The 22618-nt window shown below is 44.9% G+C and overlaps 1 protein-coding gene across 1 annotated transcript; it reads right to left on the bottom strand.

Annotated features, from left to right (window-relative positions):
- Positions 1 to 2308: 2308 nt before the first annotated feature.
- Positions 2309 to 20654, bottom strand: LOC131294378 (cuticle protein 19.8-like). The gene is made up of 7 exons (XM_058322427.1): positions 20640 to 20654; positions 20429 to 20515; positions 18807 to 19316; positions 8347 to 8463; positions 7546 to 7642; positions 5415 to 5630; positions 2309 to 2415 (listed from the first exon to the last, which is right to left on the bottom strand). The coding sequence occupies exons 1-7, from the start codon at positions 20652 to 20654 to the stop codon at positions 2309 to 2311; spliced, it is 1149 nt and encodes a 382-aa protein (XP_058178410.1).
- Between the last annotated feature and the right edge of the window lie 1964 nt (positions 20655 to 22618).

The raw sequence follows: 22618 nt of genomic DNA, 5'->3' as shown, positions 1-22618 counted from the left end.
CTGTGACCCGCATCGGTCAGTGCAATTGGTCATAGTATCAACAAATTGGTTTGGGTCTTTTACAGCTTGGAGGCGATCAGAAGTATCGATTTGTGAGAAGAAGGTTTCGTTGCGGAACTCTGCAGCGGGCTACGTTGTCGTTGCAAAATTGTCCACCATTTTCAAACTGAAGTAACTGAAGTAATCGTCAATTCCACCGCTGAAGAACGTCGGCAATTAAAGGCACTTTGGGTTGGAATTCCTAAAATGTCTTTTCGCACAGTATTTTCTACATTTTACAGCCAACAAGCATATGGGTGGTTTAAATATTGCAGGTGTTACAGCAGTTAATGTCATCAGATGTCAATATTAAAATGAGACACACATGTGGTCTGTAGCGATCTACGTGAAGCAATTTCTGGAATGGGTCATAATATTCGCTGCTTGATTGCAATGTGCTCTTCACCATTGGTGTACATGAGATCGAACCGTCTGTCTAAAGCATGTTGATAGAGATATTAATGTACAGTACGATCGTTCTTAAACATCTAGTTTCATGGTCCAGCGTTTTGACTTGGAATGATCTGCAATTGCTGGTTGCATCCAAAGCTTAAAAAGCTTCTTTTCCTAGGTGTACTACATAGTATACATTTAGGCGTTTTCTGGTGATTGTTACTAACATACATAGTTAGTATAACAGTTTCAAAATAGCAAACTTCATTGCATGAATTATGGACCCAAAAATAAAAAGAATCATACATCAGCAAACATTTGAGCCAACGAAGAATAAAAAGTTTGATAAATTTTTGTGACACTGGTTGAACATAAAGTAATCATGGTTTCACATTAGCAATTTTTAGTTCTTTTTCTTTTGATATGATTGTTATTCCAACGGTTTCGATAACAGTTTCAGAAATTGAGGAATGGATTGAATGGATATAAGATAACAGTGTAATACAAAAACTGTCAATTTGTAAAGTTTTTCTAAAGTTTATTAACGCCATTGACGTTTAACAACTGGACGAGCAAATCCGAAGTAGAAGTAATGATTAAACACACTGTAGAACAATCGATATCGGCGACACAAAGTTCGTGAATGTTCGAATAATTCAAAAGGATAGTAACTAATCGCAAATAAACATGAAGTTAGTATATGTAAGTGGTACACTTAAACTTGCTAGAGTACTGTCAAATCCTGAAGATTACGTTATATCATTCTGTGCACTGATATTTATTCAATGTTTAACTTCAATTTCCTAATCATTCTTCTACATTCGTAATAATAAATCATTATCAGATGAGAATTTTCAAACATAACGTTTCTGTATCGTGATCAGATTGATCTCCAGAATCAGACCAAAAGACATCGAATTATAATCATGATGCATGCCTCATTAGAGGTTTGGAGAAAACGTGTATTCTGAAATGAATTGTTGAGTATGTTCTGTTAATGATGTTTAGTTTTTAATTATTTTTATACAAAATTATAAGTAGTGAACAAAAAGCAGCAATGAACATCTAATGTTTAATGTAGTTTGCAGTAACCGCAATTAAATTTTCTAAGTAGGTTCGGAATGGCATGATCAAACAATAGCCTTGTGCGTTATCTTCGATGGATGCCCATCGTGTGCTTGTTTTATAAGCCGGGTAGGGCTGATTAGGGCAATTATATGGTTAAGTCACTGCATAATTATCTTTTATCTTGTGAACGATTCTTCGGTGTGCTATGAGTATTCATTGTTGAGGTTGAAAAGTGATGCTTAAGGCGAAAGATACATTGTAGCAATTATTATATTTACAATCACAGTTAAATTTTCTTCAATTGCAGCACACTGTCTAAAACCAAATCAAAACAATGCAATGAAATCAAAATCTGTGAGCAAACCTAGTGAAAGAAAGTTGTGAAAGAACTATTACTAAGCCTTGGTCCAGAAAGAAAATAAAATAAACGAAAACATATTTCTCGAGTGAAGGAAACATCAACATTGGAGAGTTCGGCATGGAAATCAATAACTGTACAAGGGATTTAAGGAGACAGGTAACAACATCATAATCAGTGTCATTCTTATTATTTACATGCAACAGTAATTGTCTTTCTTCTTGCTCGCTCCGTTCATCTTACGCATCTAACTTCATACAAACTAATGCTATTACGCAATACTGGTGTGAACGCGTTAACGAGAGGTGTATGATATGGTTTTGGAGCGTCGCTGAGTAGCCACCGAGGGCGATCCTCTTCCTGGGACTGTCCCGGACGCAACGAGAGCACCGTCACATCCAGCCTTACGAGCTAACGAGGCTTTACTGGCGATGGTTCCGCCGGCTTCAGTTAGTAGTAGTGGCTGTCATCGTAGTGGCCATAGTATCCGTCGTGGTAGTCACCGTAGTGCACGGCCGGGGCATGCTCCGTGTAGTGGCCAGTCTTGGCAACGTGTACTGAAAATGGGAAGAAAAATTAATCGAAATAAGTTCATCTGGAAATGATAAATGACAACGAACAAGTAGAAGAAAAAAGAGCAAAGTCACCAATCGGCCAAAGGTCAGGACAATTTGCTCCTCTGCCCTTTTGATTAAATGGATCCGGTCTGTAACTAGCCGCTATCCTACTCATACGTGAAATTATGCTTCACTGATGCGTTTTGACATTTGACGAATCGATCAGATCGCTATGTTTCACAAACCGATGCAGCTACATCGCAATAGATCGTGGCCATCAAGTGAAACTTCTCGCTCGTGATCCAAATTGAACGAACACGACCGCCGGCAACCGACGCTGCCGCTAGGATCGTGATGTCACGAACCATTTTCCTCCGGCAGAAGAGGACGCAATCGCGGGACCGACTGTCCGACAACCTGCTCAATTTTTCCCGATGTTCCACCATCGACCTGTGGACGGGCGCCATTCAAAAGCCGATTACGGTGATGCAAATGCAAAGACACGAAACCCGTAAAACAAACTCGTTTGTCACAAAGGCAAACAAAATGTCAGTGGGGATGCATTCAATCTTCGCGCCCGAGTGGACCACGATTGATGGCGACGTGCTGTTCGCTTCTGCTAGTAATTATTTTGTTATGCAAAATAACATAACTGAATTGTTTGTGTCGACAAGAAAAAATCAGCGATTATGATTGCTCTTTATGCGATTAAAATCGCGTAGATTCCCTGAGAAAGCGATGGAACGAGGGTTCGTCGCTTAAGTTTCGATAGCATCTCCGTTGAAGTCTTTTGATCGTTAAGCGCTCAGTACATGGCTCAATTTCCGTCAAATGGCATATTAATTATTTTCCGTAATCGATTCCAAAGCAGACCAGTACGGGGCAAAGGCAACCTCGTCACGTCAGCCGTTCTAAAATTGAATGCTGCAGAACGATCGTGCGATCGATCTCATTTACATCGACAAGCGGTGAAGTGACCCTTGCGGCGATCACGACACTGGACGTGCGGAAAAGCATAGAAAAGGACAGAGAGTGCTTCGTCGCATCGAGCCACCGAGGAGTGCATTATGATGGAATGTTTCGGAAAAAGGTGTACAAAGGGCAAATGATTTCCGCGCAACGGTCGAGCAATGGTGGGAGACAACTTAAAGAAACATACACACATTCTTGAGCTCATTATGTTCGTCCGGCGGTGGGTAGGTGTGTAATTAACCTTTAAACAGAACCGTCCGGCCTGTTTACATGCCGGTTACATGCAAATTAAGAAAAGGCCCCGAACGAGCCAGTGTGGACTGTGTGGTAGTGACAGTAGAACGAGCTGTTAAAGAATATAGACCTTCGGCCGTGCCACTGGCACAATGTTGCATTGTTTCCGTCGCGGCGAAGATTCGCATCTCAAGAACGGTGGTGAAAAAATGTGTGGCGGTTTTTCCTCCCCCCCCAACAAGCGGATGGGAACTAAAAAGGTTTAGAAGTGCGGTGCGTTTGTCGCCCCGACTGGCATGCACGTGACTTAGACATCGGTGTGGCGTCTCTTCACACGGTCTCTTTGGCATTGACCTGATTATTGCAAATCTATTTTCGACCGGAGCCTCCACTAACAACGTTCGTTGCGTGTCGTTTACACTTCAGGGTGCGAACGGGGTACGTACGAAAATATTCAAATTATAGAGGCTCCTGCAGGGCTTGAGCGATTGGCCTCATTTCGGCCCAGCAGCGGATGCGCTTGATGAAAGGCCAATTCGGTCGTTCGAAAGATTTACGATAGAACCAAACGACCGAGAAAGCCTTCTGAGGAGGGCTTAGTGATGAGCGTTAATACTGACTAATTGGTTTATATGGATCCTGCAGATTGATTTAATAAGGAATAGTAAAAGTGGTATATTTCTCATTGAAGTAAAAACTACCCTTGGGTGTAGTCTAGAGAAGAGTGAGAGTATCAACATCATTATTTTAATTTACCAAAACTCGATCTGGGAATTGGAGAACTGTTTTAGTCGGCCTTTAAAACAATCGAATGCAAATGGTGTAACTCGAAACGATTTTAGTTTAAAATATGATTTGTTTCGCAACCTACTCCTCTACTTTCTTTCCCCGAGAGGTAAAATATCCTGAGGTGAAAATCATTAAACAGCACCACTAGGAAGTCCGGAAGCAAATCCGTAAAAGTGAAAGGATTCGTGCCGGGCACCGATCGGGCATGAAACGGAATTATATCATTCCCCCCGAATCCTCCAAAAATCCATTCGTTGGCACAATCCCACAGGTTGACACATAATTGCCCCGTTAAACATGAAACCAGTATAACTGGCCGACAGTATCGCAAAACCCCGGCGGAAAGGGGTGGGAAGAGGTGGGAAAAAACAACTCACACCTCGCGCGGGAAAGCATCTCGTTTTTCGTGGAAGATTACCGCCAAGACGCCGAAAGTATCAGAGGGGTTTTATTTGGGAGAGTTTTGGCAACAACAGAAAAAAAACAGAGGCACACAATTATCAAATGAGATCGGTTTGTGAAAAGTTTTAACTGCCTCGTCGGAAGGTTCAATAAAGACTTCCGAACCGGTCCCAAAGTGTTCGAAGGTGATGGGAGATGTTCCGCTTACGTAAAGTGAAGCGAACGTGGATTTTCAAGTTATCAAATAAAGGACTTCGTGCGTCATCACTCTTTAAACATAACAATGGAAGCTAAAATATGATCAAGTTCACAACTGAATAACCGCTTGTTACATATCGTCAAGCCTTAGTTGGCCTAGTTTTGTCTCGGAGGAGCCGCGTTTGTAGGATGCTCCAAATAAAAGTGATCCGATGATCTTTCGATCGTCCAACAGTGAATGTCATGCAAGCGCAATGCCTTTTTCGGAATGGAACATGACCATCGAACATAAGTGTGTACCGTGCCTCTGCACCCATTATGCTCGGCATAAGTGTTTTCCGTAGGTTTTTCCGAAGTGCTCGCGCGAGTTGGTGAAGTTCAGCGCCACCACCGTATTTACTTACCGACGGGCTCGTGAGCGTAGACGACCTTCTGCAGGACCGGGGCAGGTTGCACATGATGGACGGCCTTCACCGCCGGGACGACGTGCTTGACGACGGGGGCGTGGTGGTGGACGAGCGGGGCCGTCTTCGACACTACCGCGTTGAATCCGTTGATCGGATCGGCGGTGTAGTCGACGGTGCGCACGGAACCGTCCGGCTCGACCAGAGAGTACTGGCCTGTGAAGGGGAGGGGTGGAAAGAAAAGTGCATTGCAATTAAAAGATTCAACAACAAATTAGTTTTCTTCGATCATACGCATTGCACCACTGCTCTCTGCGATTCGTTACCGAGTTTTTGATTTCCTTTTCAAAAATATCTTCATGTTTAAACCTCCTTTAAACTTGACTATTGTTAAACATTGTTATCGCTTTTCTAAATTATATCATGTTTCATCAATATGAATAACAATCTTCAATCTTTAACCAATTGTTTATAACAATGTCGATGATAAATCAACGGAAAAAGATGTAAACCGAAAAACAATTTCTTTCTGTGCTCACTAGAGTTGTGAAAATTTGATTCAGATTCATGAATCGCTGCGTTTTAAGGGATTCATAAATCTATCGTCGAGAGATTCATGAATCCTAAAGAAACACTAACTGATACTAACCTGCCTTGCCCACACCTATGAAAGGCTATGATTCATGAATCCATCGGAATGAATCTTAGGTAAAAGATTCATATGAATGAATCTCGGCAAAAGATTCATTAAGCACAACACTAGTGCTCGCCATGAAAACAATACTCGACAATGTTACGTCCCGTGGTGCGTGAAAAAATCATGATACTATCAAACAAATACCCCCTGCTTGATCGTGTACGTGATGAATCGGGAGGATAAATTCGTTAGCTTCGTTTTTTTCGATAAGATAGTCCATAGCAGCTCGCTAGGAGGCCACCACAATGAGGCGGCTAATTTAGCATACGCACGCCGCGTTTATGCTGCGCCAATCATCAGCGAAACATCGGCAACGAAAAGGGGCGGCAAATAATTTGGGCCTCCCAACGCTCCCTCTCCCCTCGGGCACGTGCCCCAAGCGATGAGCAAAAGATGCCCCCGGAGATGAGATGTGGAGAGTTTGCAAATTAATTTTCAGTATTGTGTTTCCCACCCGTTCTTCTCCTTCGGCCCGAGCCGTTTTCACGCCTCCCAACCAACCGCCGATCAAATAATGGTTATGCAATGAGGCATGTCGGTTGTTTCGCGGCTTTGCACAATTTTCTCTTGCTCTTCCCACCCGCTTTGGGTGAAATTATGGTTCATTAGCGGCTTAAATGTGTGAACCGGTCAGTGCAGCGCCGAGCGAAGATGAGTTAATTTTCGCTGCAGTTCTCGCGTTGCAGCGGAGTAAATCACCTTCGATTGACGCTGAACCGGAGCCAAACGGTCGCCATTGGTTTTTGAGAGTTGCCTCTGTTGAAGTGTTTGAGGATCGAACCTGGCAGTACTTCGAGGGAGGTATTTTCGAACGGCTTCAGGAAAAATAAGGTGCTAATCGGGTGCCTCAATCGGATGAATGGACGTGCGAATGGGTGAATGAATAAAGAGATTCACCACACCCCGTACTTTGTATTGTGTGGCTGTGTTGACGCCCTGCCCGAAAGTATGATGCTGAGGTGGTACCAATCGCTGTTGGTTTGTTGATTTAGGGGGCAGACTGTTTGCTTGAACCTGTTAAGGTGCTGTTTGCGCTTATGCTTTGCAACCTACGCCAACCAAGGTGGGCAGAAAATGGTGCAATCGTGCGAAAAACTGCAGCCACATTATGCGAAGCAGATCGGCGGCTAAATAATGTGACGGAATGTGTGAAATATGGAACTGGAACACAATGACAATGGTGTTTTTCATCAACCGTTGCAACTATTTTTCCAGGGTTAAAGGCGTTCTGCTGAACTCCGTCTTGTTTTCAGAGACACCCGGCGAGCTTGTTCCATGTCACCATGGCCACACCGATACTACAAAAGAGCATGAAAGTGTGTTGTGAATCCACAACATGCTGCCAGAGATCCGCAGGCAGATGTACTATACGGCGCTGAGATCTAGTTCTGCCATTTTGCAATTGCATCGAGGGTGACTTATGGCCGCACTTACCTTTGACGACGTCTCCGTCACGAGTTTCGTGTTGCGACTTCACGTCACCGGTGCTGTGATCGGCCACACCGTAGTTGAAAGCGTACTTGGGATGGTCCTGAAAAGTGGAGCAGACGCGGATGGATACGGATTATTCAAACAATTCTTGAGTGCATCATTCGAAAATAGTCGGTTTAAATGTCAAAACTAGATAATTCTTTTCGATACAAGAAAAGATCCTTTAAGTTATAGTAAGGAATAAGTTACAACTTGATTCATTCATCAAACGTTGATCGAACTATGAAATTCTTATAAACATTTTTGTAGTTGTGTTATTTTACAGCTTTTTACAAATTCGTATCATGACTCAGCAATTTTTCTAAGTTTTATCTTTTAAAACTTATGGTCGTTTGCTAGCAAATTAAGTCCTCAAAAGGAACGTTAGAGAAACAAGTTTGAAACAATTAATGCAGAATATTTTGAATAACCTAACTCTTTTCATGTGATCATGTTGATCAGTCTTCATTTTTCTAACACAAAATTATTACTTTCAAAGCACGTATCTCGACGTGCTTCATGATTCATAACTTTTATGTCATCTTGTACAAACAACCAACTTGTTACAACAAAATCTCCTTGTTTTTTCACACCAAACCGTCACATATCTTCCACATTTCGACACTTGCACCTTTCCATCCCCGGGGGCGTCCCATGGAGTGGAGCGATTTTTCAGAAGTTGCGACGGAGGAGCAAAAGTAAGAAGTTCTAATCGGTGTTGTTTGTCTTAACGTGACGCGTTGGAGTGCGTAGAACGATTCTCACATAGTAATCGACGGCGTAACCCGGGCGTGCCAGGGCGCAGCTTCCGAACATGGCCAACGCCAGCAGCAGAGTAGCGCAGGTGCGGGAAACCATTTTGCAAAACGTAGTTTGTGTTGGCTTTCGTGTTAACTTTTCACTAAACGAACGAACTGAACTGAAACACTTTGCTTTTCCGGATCGGTTGTTCTTCGGGATCGATGCGATGCTACTCGAGCGACGGCTATTCCTGACCTATCCTGCGCGTTGCTTGACGAGACACTGTACGGTTGTTGGCTGGTAATTTTGGTTTTATATAGTTTTGCCGTGCACTGCAACGGCGACCACAGCGGTGGCCGACCACGACGGCGATGGGCTTCAAAACCCCCTCTCTTTCACGGCTTTTCGTTAGCGTGAGCCAGCGTCACAGTCCACCATCACCACCTCCACCGCTAGCCTCGATAGCCATTGTGCCCCGGCCGATGGAATTGCGCGGGATTTCAGTCGCGCTCGACGCGAGAGGAGTGCTTTCTTGCGCGGGGAAGCTTATTCCCAGCGGCTCGGACGGCCTTTCGGTCGGTCGGTTCCGAGTTGGAGGTTATGGTCGGATCGGTGTTTGTCATCGATGGTCGATGGTTGACACATCAGTGTGTTGTTTTTTTTCCCCTTATGCCAATGGACCGCAGCAAGAATTTGGATGCGGTTAGTAATTAGCTTTAATTTCAGGGAATATAATCGTCATTCAGCTATTACGCTTTGATTTCCTAATCAAACGAGTGGCGGCGAGAAATTTGCAACGGTGTTCATAGCCAAGAGTTTCGCTAAATTAATCATCTAAATGTAAATTGTGTAAATTAGAGTTAGGGAATTGCATTTTTCATGAACCGTACGATCGTTTGGCAGCAATTATGCTAAATACATCTGTGTCGAGCTGAATTGACTGAGTTCGACATTTCTCTTCTCTGGCAGTTTCTTGAAATCTTTCAACAATGGTTCAATTTTCAAAGTGTTTTGAACTGCGTGAAATATTTTTATAAATTTATTTTACTTTTTCTACACTTTACTTTTTGAAAAACTGTGTTATTTTGAGTTGCTATCCGGTAATCCTTTATTAACAACTGGTTGAAGTTTTATAGTTTCTCTTTGCTCGGAATTATGAATTCCTCATATTTTCTGGAATATGTATTTGTTAAAACATCGTTCTTGAAGAAAGTAAAGAAACATTTCACAATTAAAATATATTTAACGGACCAGTTTTGAGATAGTTAAAGAAAATAATAATCATGATTCAGAAATGATTTCACCATGCTTGTTCAATAATTTTATCTCTCATTCTTCAACAACCCCAAGACGCAGTTGAGCTAATCTCTATAATAAGTTACACGTTTGTTCTTTGCTCTTAACGCTACTCTTTTTCCAGGCCGACCACTGTTTAATCAAGCAACCAGATTGAGTGGGCGGAGGACTGCAATCTCACGGTGGCACTGTCGACGTGCAGACGGGTTCAACACCGGTGGAGGTCGCGTCAGTCCCATAACGCGGTGTCCCATTCGGACACCGTCACCCGGGAGATGCATTAGGTCACCGCAAGGAGGTCGCTCGATCGACCCGTCGGTTACTTTTTCGGCCAAGCGTTGTCGAAATTCGCCCGTTAGATGCTCAGTGCTCTGGGTTGATTAATTGCCGGCGAATTGTGGCCACCATCAGCGGAGTCGTGACGGATCTCTTACTTCTGGCGTTTTTACATCGCGGACTCGGACCGAGTCGAGTTTGATCTCCCTGCACTGATGGGTTCGGTGGGTGATGATTTACATTGTAAGTTCAAGACCGTCACCGGACGCGCCGATGCCGCAACCGGTCGACATTCCCAACCGGATCGGATGAGAACTTCTGTCCATCTCGACCGAATCAAACACGACCTCTCGCCGACATTTGCCTAGCCGTCCGGTGAACCTCGGGTGCGACTAAATATGAAGCGGTAAGGGACCACAAGGCCACGCCGGCAATCCGGTTAGCATGCCTTTAATCTGTCTGATCTGGATTCCACACGATCGAACCATGGTTCCCTCTAAAATGCGGCATTAAAAGGGGGAAAAATGGGTCCCTCCGAGAAACAAACAAAACCACCAAAGCAGGCGTTGGTGGATTGTTTTGAAACAATCAAACAATCGCTCCCAAATTAGCGGTTGATGAAAATTGAATCCCAAGCGAAACACAGAGGTGTGTACCGGCCAACACCTTCGTTGTGGCGGGAATTTGGGCTACCGTCCGACAGCTGGGCCCCATTATTATTATTGCTACCATTCCGAGCAACCCAACAAGGGATGATATAATAACACGCCACCGATTGGTTTTGTTGTGGGCGTTGATAATGTCATCCAGGGACGGCTACTGGAACCGATTTACTCGAACCTTAGAAGCCCCACATCGAGTTTCAAGGACTTTGCTAATTTGCTTTGTCGAGCAATTGGTCTAGCAAAATAAAGTAGTTCAAACCCGAAGTGTTGCCATTTTTTAACGCTTTTTTAATTGAAGGTTTAACCCTTCGGTTCATGCAAAGAGAGATTCAAAAAGGGAGAAAACTCCCTCCACCGTTTGAAGAAACCAAAGAAGAATTGCTTGCATGTCCGTACCTATCCCGTCAAGGTACTCCGATGGCCGACACCGTGCAGGGGGAAGACAACAAAAAACAACAACACCCCATCAAAAGACAAACCTTTCTCAGCCTCCGAGTGCTGGGCTTGGTGCGAAAAATTCGCCCAAAGACGCTGGCCGAGCCGGGAAAACGGACGGCCAGACAATGGGTGACGGTGAGTAAACAAAATGGTCCTCCACGGGCACATTTTCCGCCCCGTTCACTCGCCCCATCGCGTCGTTTCGTGGGTTTACGGATTGTTTCTTTGGCGCACCGCTTCGGATTGCAATCGTGGCTAGGTTGCATGCTAATTAACACTCTCAGGAGCTGCACGTTGGGCGTTTCGGGCGGGGAGTTTTCAAGGCCCGATTCTGGGGTCGCAGCGGGTAAAAAGGTGCGGGCAGAACATGTTTTTTTTCGGACGAGTTTCCACAGAAGGCCCGGCTCCGTGGCGTGGTACAAAGGCAAAGACACCCCGGTCCGATGGGAGAGTTTCGAGCGATATAAAACCACCCCTCCCTCGGTTGGGGCGGATGCCTACAATTATCGCGTGCACACAACGACAGCTGTAAGCTTTAGAAGATTTTTCTCCCCCTCCCCTTCAGCTCCTCCCAAGGTTCTGTGAGTCGCGAGTGCCTTCGAACCGCCATTTTCTTCTGGCCGGAAACGCTCTACAATCGGCTGCGAGGAGTGGTGCCGGGTAGGAATGCATGCTTCATGGAAGGCTTTTTGTAGTTGCAGCTCGCGAGACAAACCGTTTTAACGCGCCACCGAAAAAAAGGCATACAAGACCGACACACCACTAACAATGTTCCCCTGGTATTCCGGATCCGACCAGGGACGAACTCCTGCATTCGTCGTCCCGCCAACCAAAAGCGGATGGAAACGGTTAAAGGTTATTTGCTAAGGGTAATGCGAGCAATTTGTTGCAGATCGCGAGGCGCGAATTGATTTTCTATTTCGTAGACAAGGTACAAGATCATTAGGTGACTTGAGCTAGGTTGGCGTATTTCGCAATTGGACGGTTTCGATCTGATAGAATCAGTGCAAATTTTGCTTTTTCTTTCGCTTCAATCCTTGACCGTTTGGTATAAATTCGTCAAGATTGTATTTTTCACTCAAAGTATCATCATGAAGGAAAATCAAAATTTTAAATTAAAATGGCGTCAGAATTTGTTACGACTTTATGCCTCTTATTCAAATAACATCTCTTGCTCTAAACTAGCTATCTTGCTTTATGATGTTGCTTAGTTCGATCTGCAACGAAACCGCCAGCGGCAAGGCCAAAACAATCATGTTTATAGCATGCCTGGCACCGATGCACGTTTTCGAAATGCCACCGACCGGTGGCAGCCTCAAATGTGGCTAATTTCACCCGTGGCCGAGTAATGCCTCGGATCATGATTTCATCCATTGCTCCTTCGCGATGGGCCAAACAAAGACACACCATTGTTATCAGAATGGGATTGCGGCAGAGATGCAGTTTTCCATCCCACCTCGGGGCCCGACATTGCTCATAATTTCCGCGCCATTGACAAACTCGGCCCAAGAGTGTCTCGTGGTTTGATGTTTCTTTCTTCTCGTGCCTGTTCAAAAGGGTAGCCTTTGTCGTCTCCAGCTGCTCCAAAATTCGCTCTCCGGGGCGGCGAAGTGTTGACGAAGTACTCCCATCGGTTCCAGCCCGATTTAAACCGAAGCATTCCCAGGTCGCCGAAGGGCCAAGATGCACCGATTTAGGAGTCACTTGTCGGCACGGGGTCACCGGCGCAGCAGCGCGTTGCTCAATCGGTCGGAGGTGCAGGAAATTGGTGGTTCAAATTGGACGCCGCATGGTACCAATTAAAAGGCCCTCCAATTCCACCCACAACGGCACGGTGTCTCTCCCGGGTAATAAGGGGGGACTTTTTACGACACCCTGAGTGTGACGGGGTAGGAGGAGGGGGAGGGAGGGGCGTTTTTCAGTGCCGCGCATTATGCAACGGCGGCTGCATGCAGCTTGCACGTACGACAAACATTGCTCTCGGTCCGGGTCGGAAGGCGGCGTGGCGGTGGCGATCGTAAAAAAGGACCACTTAATTTCAAGAGCATCGACGCGCGGACTGTGTCGTCCTGCTAACGCGCCGGACCCGGAGGTCGGTCGGAAAATGGTTCAACCTTCCGTCTGGCACGAAAACGGTCAACACCGCATTGGATGCTGAAGCTTGATTATTTGCTTCGACACGTGATTAAGCCGCTAACGATCACTAAACTTGGTCGTTTTTCCTTCATCTTTCAGCCAAGTTGAAGTTTTAAAAGCAGACAAAGGCCAATGGCATGTTTTATGACTTCGAATATTCAATTTTCTAACACCAAGTGGTTCTGGAGTTCGAAGGCATCGTATCGTATTAAAACAGCAAGTTTGTTTTTACCCAAATTCCTAGAGAAAGACGTCCATTTGATAAAAAATTGTAAAGGTCCGATGATTAATTCATAGTCAGCTCTATAAAATTACAATCAAATCAAACATACCAAACCATACTAATCAAGATCAATGAAAAAAGAGGTCGCAGCATACGCTGTAACGATCCAGAAAACGGGAATATTTTTGACAGTTGGTTGGAATTTTGTTTACCTTTTACGAGTAATGGGGTAAAACTGCAAATTTGGTTTGTTTCATCAACTGATCAAGCAATTGAGTAGTTCGGTATCCGATGACTTCACACATAAGAGCAGTTTCTATCACCAGTACATTTAGACTGTGATCTAGAAATCTCAATTACCTATTTATGCGAAGATCTCCCACATACTGCAAGTATGTTTGTAAACACTATTCAAACCAACTATCACAATAATGGCAGAGCAGAAAATAGCTTTGACCCAACCTTTCTTGGTACTGATGTTTTCTTTGCGTCCAAAGCCTACTGCGTCCAACTCAGCTTCTCTGTAAGAAAGACTTAATTGAATACAAGCTACAAAAGGTATGTGCGATCGAACAACAACACGCGCGAAGAGAAGCTAATTCCTTCCAATGTCATCGTATTCGCTTTCGGCCGATTATTGCTCCAGTAACATTTGCTCTTGGGTAGAAAAACGTAACATTCTTCAAGACACGATCCGCGGGATGACGGCTCCGTGCCTAAGCTGGGCCAGCTACCGTGAAGATCTACTTCACCACGCGACACTCCACTCGTGGCCACACGTAGGAATGTTCATTCGCTACGTCAAGGTGTTTTTTCCAGCTGCTAGTTTCATATTCCTCTTGCACGGCGTTTCAATTCGAGTCAAATTTGGAGCAAACAAGTCGCAAAGTTCATGAACACGTGTCTTCGGGACGGAAGAGGTGATGCTTCGGAGACTGAAGTGCTGTTACCCTTTGGGAACTTGCTGGACATGATGTGACGGACGAATGGATTTTTGCAACACTCCCAACGCGCTGGTTCATGGAGTGTCGCGGGAGCGCGCACACGCGTTACTTTTATTACAGCACATTAGTGGCGCCCGAGTAATTGCAACGGTAGATAAAAGTGGTAGGTTGCCCCCGTTTGGAAGCGGTACGAGTCCATCTGCATGCACCCATTTGGTGGGATGCATTTTTGAGGGAGATTTCACCGCCGCGAACAAGGAAGGATGACATGTGGTGAAACATTAAAACTCTAATGGTGTCAGCGCATCACCAAATAGTTGTCCGTTTGGTTTGCGTAATGCATCATACTGGGAAGAAGGGTAACATCTTTCAACGCGGACTTATGTATAAAGTTATGATTAACAGTTGCGATTAATGTGTAGGTGATAAAACCGAATGCTTTAAATGAATGAAGGGATATTTTTTACCTCGTATTTGAGTTTTAAAAAAAATTATTGGGACAAACCTTTTGGAAATTTGTATCAAACAGGAAGACGTACATTAAAACGGACAAACTTTCAACGATCACGACTCAATAAAAAAAAAATTGTAACATTTAATCCACTTGACATTCCTCAAACGCGCGTGATTTTTCTCTCACGTTCTCATTCATAATTGAACTAATAGCCACTATTTTAGTCGCTGGCGTCGATGTTAGAATTGCGTAAACTCTAGCGCTCCGCACTGCACACACAAAAGTGTGCCCATGAGAGATGTATCGACAATTCAATTAATGCCCTTCAATTGTTAATCCAACGAAGCAGAATGCATTAGCAAAAAAAAAGAAGCAAGCTGAGGAGTAGGAAAAATCTTGAAACCACGTCCCGGGTGAGCTTCAGTTCCATGCGTTGACAAACCTTACCGGTGGGTTTTCGGTTTCGGTTTGCAACCATGATAATTATGAGCTACGCAGCGGAGCGCAAAACGATGCCCGTTCACCTTGTGTCTGTATGTGCGGCTTATTCTTCGGTTGGTTTTGAAGGTTTTCAATGCCAATTAAGAGTTTTCCCGATGAAGGGTTTTTTTTCTTTTGCACATTGAATGAAGATGCTGTGCTTTTGTAAAGAAGATCAAGGTACATATTTTTATATATCTTGTTCATTCAAAATAAATTACTTACACTGCTTTACCAAAGCCTCATCGTTTTATGATCTGATTTAATGCTGTTTCAAAACCTTCTAATAATCACGTATTATGAGTGAGATTAATAGGAGATTAATTCCGCTAAATTAGGTACATATTATCGAACCTTACGGAAAATTGCACCCTCGTCTTTAATTGCCTTACCACCATCGATACTAAAACCAACTCCTCTCACATGCCCTGAAAACATGGTCACCCACTGCCCTAAAGGCCGGAGAAAAAAAATACAGATCTCCACCATCCAAACCCGAGATGCAAACGAAGATGATGAGTGGCCATAAGTGGATGACCGGCCGTCGGTCTGCGAGTGACATAAGCCACATACACAAGCCACCATCGCCAGCTGGTCGCGCGCGGGGCCCGTAATCTATTTATCGTCGGAGGGCCACCCCGTTACAATCTGCGTTCGTTCGATTGCTGCTCGTTTTGTTCGATTTGTTCCCGGTATCGGTGGGTGCTTTGCAACATCACGGTTTTCACCCATTTTCCACCTGCTTCGTTGAATGGCTTCTCGATCGTAATAGATCCATCAACCTCATTCCGGGGCACCCGTACAAGCGAGGGAAAAGCTGAAAACTCACCCGTGGACGCCGTCCGGCTCGGATGACTTTTGTTGTTGGGTCCAGTTATTATTTAATCAGCCAGCTAGACGCCGCCCCGACGGTGTCTTCCCGGCCGACGAAGATTCGCCTGACGGCTGACGAAAGATGGCAGTTGTGGTTGTGTGTGATTTTGTTTTTTCTAGCGACAACAAACATAAATCTTCCCGAAGCGGGAAATTTTGCATATCTAGCTGTGGTGAGGTGCAACAATTTGCGGTTTTTATTTCTGGTTGGCTTTGGGTGCCATATGCAAAAGTCGTTTCTTCCGAAGAGGGCCCGCTCATAATAGTCGCTTGACGAAGCTCGAGCACGATAATAAAGTCGCACTTTGCGGCCATTTCGGCAAATGAGAACGATCAATTAGGAAAGCGAAGCAAAGCCGGTTGGGTTAATAATACACGTGTTTAAGTTGCTCCCCGCCGAGTGGCCGAAGTCGAGTGGATTTTGTTAAGTTTTCACCTCGAAAGCGAGATGCCACCCGTTATGGAGAGAGGCTCGTTCACAGAAGCTTCACTTGCATAAAATGGTTTTTGGCGAGGCTCCGATTACAATCAACAACCTCCCAGTTAACAGATGCAGCACAAAACCAGCTGAAGATCAGATCGTTGTCAACTCTTGAGAAAATGCTACATAATGTACACTCGAACCCGGTGAACGTTCCTAGGTCGGAACGCGGTGAAACAAAAAGCTGCCACCTTTTTGCAAATCCGCAACCGTTTGTTTAGTAATGAGAACCGAAAGTATAAATGCAGCGATACTAGTGGCGAGATAAGCGGCGGCTAACGTGCTTTCAACTTGCGCAAAACGTTCCTCTCGACAGGTGATTAGCCTGATTTGCATTATTTGCAACGATGCCGTGCATCATGCGATTGGAGCAAAGATTGTGACAATTTTTCTCACCACAAAATAAGTATTGTAACAGAATAGTCAGAAGCAAACTTCATGGAACGAAGTAGGAAATAATAACGAGCCAAAAATGTTCCATGTACCATCCCAAGTCTTTTTAGCACACGACCTTGTCTATGTCTTCCGACATCAAATGTAGTTGTTAACGCCACAAGACAGTGAGACGAATTAGCAAATTTGCTGCAGAAGTGGTTAGTAAATGGAATGCAACTGGAATGTGCAACCCATCAGTGCCGCCAACCAGAGTTGTCAAATCGTCAAACGTCCGCTCGTTTGTCGGACTGTTCGATCAAGCGAAACGAAAGTGATGGGATAGTAACGGCTTTCAACAACCATGTTTCAACAGCCATTGTACGGTGAGTTGCGGCTTAGTTGTTAATTTGTTCTGGACGATGCAACAAAAGGTTTTGCAAACACTTTAAGGAGTAATTTAACACGAATATTATTTTAAAATGTATATCTTGAATGACAGTGGCTTTGTAGATTAATAATTAATGCGTATATTGGTTGGTATCTTCAAAATCTCGAATAAATTATTCCAAGTCGAAAATATTGGGCTTCAATACATTCCAATTTTGTACGATTTCAATTTCATTCAAAGAAAAACATTGCGCCTAGATGTAGGCAACCTACATGGCAGCTACTACATTCCGCATGACGGACGTGATCTGATTGTGAATACATTTCGATTATCATAAATAATTGTTTCAGTACTGAAATATGCTGTACTTTCGTTTTTCTCAAGTTTTAAAGTTTAACTCAAACTACTGCAGATGAGAATCTCATCGCTATTTTAGTCTGTTTTTGGTATGCAATTGCAATTCACAAAACATTGTAAATTATCTTCAACTGATCAACAACATCTTCCTTCGGTATTTAGTCCAGAGCGTTTTTGTTTGGCTGTTATCAAATCTTTTCACAATTTATTTTTCTAATTGAATCTCTACATTTATCAAATTTTTCAAATTGACTACAAGTATTAGCTATCGAACGTTGTAATTAAAACTATTTTTCATAAATATAAAAATCATCAAAAAAGCGATAGTTCGAATTTGCTAATCAAATTGAAATGAATCAAAACAATGTGAGTATTTTTTCGCACATTTGAGTTTTATTCTTCGCATTAAATTAATATCATCATCGGTATTCATCAGGTTTCTGTACAAAGTTGGCTTCCTCCCCGGGTCGCCATGCTGCGCGGGGGCAGTAGGCAAGTCGTGAGAAGAGCCGAGAAGAGAAGAGAACCGGAAGCACGCCCAGCTCGTCCGCCGTGAGTTTTTTTTTCGTTTGTTTTTGCTCGGTGTACATACTGAGTATTGCGATTATGAAATCAAGCCCCAAACGCAACCGGAAAGGGGGGAACGGAACGCGGGTGCAAAGCAAAGCGGCTATAACGTTGAAAATCGTCGAGAACAGTGGAGCACAGCGAACCGAGCGCCATCGATCGTCCCGAGTAGCAGTTCACAAAACCGTCCGTCCGTCGTTCGCGTGCCGCCCGTGATGCGTCCTTACATATATACAAGCAACTGGTTGCACCGGAGAGCGTTACCCAGGTGCTCCGAGAACTCTTCCCTCTATGGGATAGCGTTGGCCGTTGTGGGTGGATGGGGAGAATGAAGCTGCTGCTCATCGTCGCCACCGACGGCGCCAAAGAACTCGTAAGGGAGGCAAGAAAGAGCTGAAGGGGATGAAATAAATATCCGCACACGTTTGGCAGTGAGGTTTTGGGCAGGTTCCGAGGGGCAGCTAGCGGAGTTTGGATGCGGAAGAGGGCGGGATGCATTGGGATAGGATGCGTGGCTTAGTGGTAGTAGGCCAGCGGGGCGGCGGCCTTGCCGTGGTACTCGACGGTTCCGTGGGCCGGGGCGTAGGCGTGCGAGGCGTAGACCGGGGCGGCGTGGTGCGCGGCGTACACAGCCTGGGCCGGGGCGGACACGACGGTCTTCAGGACCGGGGCGGCGTGGCTGGCATAGACGGCCGGGGCGGCGTGGCTGGCGTAGACGGCCGGGGCGGCGTGGCTAGCGTAGACGGCCGGGGCGGCATGGGTGGCGTAGACGGCCGGGGCGGCGGCGTGGTGGGCAACGACGGCCGGGGCGGCATGGGCGACGACGGTCTTGGCGTGGACGGACGGGGCCGACTTGCTGACGACGGCGTTGAATCCGTTCACATCATCGGCGGTGTAGTCGACGGTGCGCACGGAACCGTCCGGCTCGACGAGGGAGTACTGGCCCTTCACGACATCTCCGTCGCGGCTCTCGACCTGCGACTTGACATCTCCGGTCAAACTATCGTGGACACCATAGTTGTAGGAGTATTTGGGGTGAGCCTAGGGAGGGAGGAAACCAGAACAGGAAGCGGGCGGTTAATAGCGTGCGTGAACACGAATCCGGTGACCTTCACCCAAGGGTGGGTGGGCCCAGCCTACATTCGGAAGGCAAGACAATCGCTTGCTACCGTTCCGGGCCGAGAGGGTGCGTCCACTGAATGGATTCACTCGTTATCACATTTTCCTTATCTTGCATTCGAGATGAGAACGGCTTCGCTTTTCGGTAGCCGATTTTTCATTCGCCTTTTTAACGATCCCATCCGCCAGGCGTGAATCGTTTCAAGAAACATCGCTTCAACAAGCAATAAAAAAAGGCCATCAAATTCGAAGCGATCGAAGCGTAACGCCGACGATACCACTAATTAAATCACGATATTACAATCCAATCAAGCCGAAATGGTTTAAAGCACACACTCTTCAATCTCCGGTCGTGAACGGGAGTGATTCGTTGGATGATCGAAAGCATTGTCAGTCACCTTCGATAGAGCACATCCATAAAATATAAAGGAAATTGACTCTGATCAGTTGAAAAACGCTATCAAGGGCAGGCGTAACGCGTTTGTAACGCAATATTGCAGTTACAGTTACGTTCACGATCATCAACATTAGGGGTTGAGAAATATTAAAACGCTGCTTGATTGTCTCAAAAGCATTCAAAATTCATTACACAAAGTTTTTAGTTCGAGAAGGGATCTAAGAATATTGTCTGAGAAGGGATCTAAGAATATTGCAATAAGAACCATGATTTTTTTTTTAAGGTAAAGGAGACGAACCCGAATTGTTGTACATAACAGAGTTTACAAATTTCATCAAGCAAATTAATTTTGCAGAAATTCGTTTATGTAAATTGAATGTATTAAATTACAATTATGCTTAAGACTTGCCAAAATCGCACAACAGACATGTATTTTCATCCAAAAGTTATTGGATCGCATGAAATTAAAACAAAATACTTAAAGTGACGAACCTCAACGAAATAGTTAAACTACAAATTTTATCCGTTCATGTGAATCATTCCTTGGCAAACCAAAAAGATCAGAATGTACTGCCACAAAATACCATTCTTGAGTAGGAAAACACAATTGAGAGCACTTTTCGTTTTGGTTACTTACGTAGTAGTCTCCATCGTGGGAGTACTCATGGGCGAGCGGGACCAGGCCAGCGGCGGCGACTCCGAGGACGGCCAGGCACACAAACGACTGCGAAAGAGTCAGATGATGAAGATTGGATTAGAACACTGCACTAGCTTTAACACTTTTCTTCCTCGAGAACCGTTCTCCGGAACGATCCTGAGCCGGTTCGCCGATCGGATGGGAAACTCACTTTGATGAAAGCCATTGTAGTAGGTTTGAGGGTTTTTTAAAACAAGCGTTTGCTTTGCTTTGCACTAGGACGAGTTCTGAACTGCGAATGATATCTGACCGATTTGTGCTGACCGCTTTTATAGTCAACTCCACCCGTGGCCGCGTACTGGCCGTGTTTGGAGCGAAGCCGGTAGCGTCTCGGGTGGATTTCGTTGTTCCTCATCTCCCTCTCGTCCGGGGGCCGCCTCGTGGCCTCCAGCATCACCGCCATGACGGTACGGCTTGCTTCATTCCGTTTCCCTTTCACTCTCAACTGGCGGTTCGCGCCGTTTCTGTTTCGTGTGTGCCTTCTGAATCGTTCGCTCCTTACGCCCGAGCGGCCAGGCAGCGGTGACGTCTCATGAGATTCTTTAGACCCGTCGCCGACTGCGGGGATGTGGAGGAAAAGAGACGCTTGGCGATCGACGCACAATACGAGCAACAGAGCCAGCGAGCGAGTGCGAGATTGATCGTGTACTAATCGTAATAGTGTCCGGCGTTAAGCTTGAGGGGTTGCAAAATGTTGGCCGGCAGGGGGTGTTGAGTGGACAATTGGGAGTGGACGGTGGTGTATCATGCGAGGTACCGTTCCGTCAAGTGACGTCAGGACCGGTTGAAAGCGTAAGGGAGGGAAACTGTAGCAGTCGATCATTATTTTACCACTCAATCGATCATTACAAGACCGATCTCGTGGCCAACAGGGTTCTAGGGGCAGACGAAAGGGTGTGGAAGAACAAGACAAGGTATATTTGATGTGACCAACACGATGCTGTTTTGGGGCGGATGTCTTTGGCCACACTACCGGATGCGTTTTGCGGTGCTCGTTTGTAAAACGTCACGAAGCCACCCTTTATTCAAGAAGGATAGACCACGAGGGAGAAAAAAAGCGCCAACAAAGAACTTCGGAGAATGAAGCATGAAATGAGATGTAAACCTCAACCGGATGGCTTGATCCGGCTGTGATCATATGCATAGTCCAAATACCGATCTATATTCATGCCTGATGTTGATCACTTCGGGGAGTGATTCGAGTTTTGTGGGTTTCTTGAGCTTCGTAAAACGGGCCTTTGTAGACACTTGGCTTCTAGTGATTCCGGTAATGGAATACGATCTGATGGCTAGCTGAAGGTCAAGCTGTGAACCCTTTATAATAGTGCGAAAAGATATGCTTGGTCATAAGGTTACGATGGCTATTGGTTGTGTTACATTTTTAATTTATATCGGTAGTTGTAATAATAACTTATGTTTCAGTACTATTTTTAGGTAAACTTATTAGATAAACAAGTCAGTGCACTTTCCCTAAAATAAGTTCAAATGTAATACATTTAATAAAAGTGCACCAACTTCGTTAAACAATTTCGTCTTGATCCCTAAATATTGCGATTAACTTATTTGAAAGATTTAAACAAAAGACTTAAAGCGACGAACCCGACGAAGGCAGCAATTAGACAATTAAAACAGTAACAGTTTTGGTTTTGAGCTGAAAGATAATACATCAATTTATTCGTATTTGCAAGCCCCTGACATGTTGCCAAATATTAGCTCAACCCATTGGTGAACCACAATTTGAAAGTAGGAAGCTAAAATTTGGTTTACGTATTCAAACTCATTTGTTGAAAACAAACATTCCCATTAGCTTCAATCTGATACTTTTTATAACCGTTATAATCATCGGTTTCAACGTGCATTGTGTTCGTTTATGTCGCTTCCAGAACCCAGTGTCCCTCTAATGCGTTTTTAAAGCCAACTCCGTTCTTAGCGTTCTCGCTTAAAGAAACCATAAAATTTACTGTACTGACGGGTGGAACAAAAAATAAAAATACTAATGCACACCCCTGGCACCAACCACCCACGGAAGAGGTACGTCAGAGGTGTGATTGACCACCGGTACGGTTGGAAGCGGCGAAACGGGTGCGGTACAGAAGTTCAAACTTCACTTCCCGAAACAACCGCTCGGCG

Source organism: Anopheles ziemanni, chromosome 2, assembly GCF_943734765.1.
Source record: "Anopheles ziemanni chromosome 2, idAnoZiCoDA_A2_x.2, whole genome shotgun sequence".
Taxonomy (NCBI): Eukaryota; Metazoa; Arthropoda; class Insecta; order Diptera; family Culicidae; genus Anopheles; species Anopheles ziemanni.
Note: the sequence above shows the minus strand (reverse complement) of the source record. Positions and strands in the feature narration are given on the sequence as shown.

What these genes read in the sequence shown, in the direction of transcription:
- LOC131294378 (XM_058322427.1), bottom strand. An exon ending in GTTACGCCGTCGATTACTAT is followed by an intron (nt 7,643 to 8,346) that starts GTGAGAATCGTT and finishes TCCACTTTTCAG; the next exon opens with GACCATCCCAAGTACGCTTT. An exon ending in CTACGCTCACGAGCCCGTCG is followed by an intron (nt 2,416 to 5,414) that starts GTAAGTAAATAC and finishes TCCCATTTTCAG; the next exon opens with TACACGTTGCCAAGACTGGC.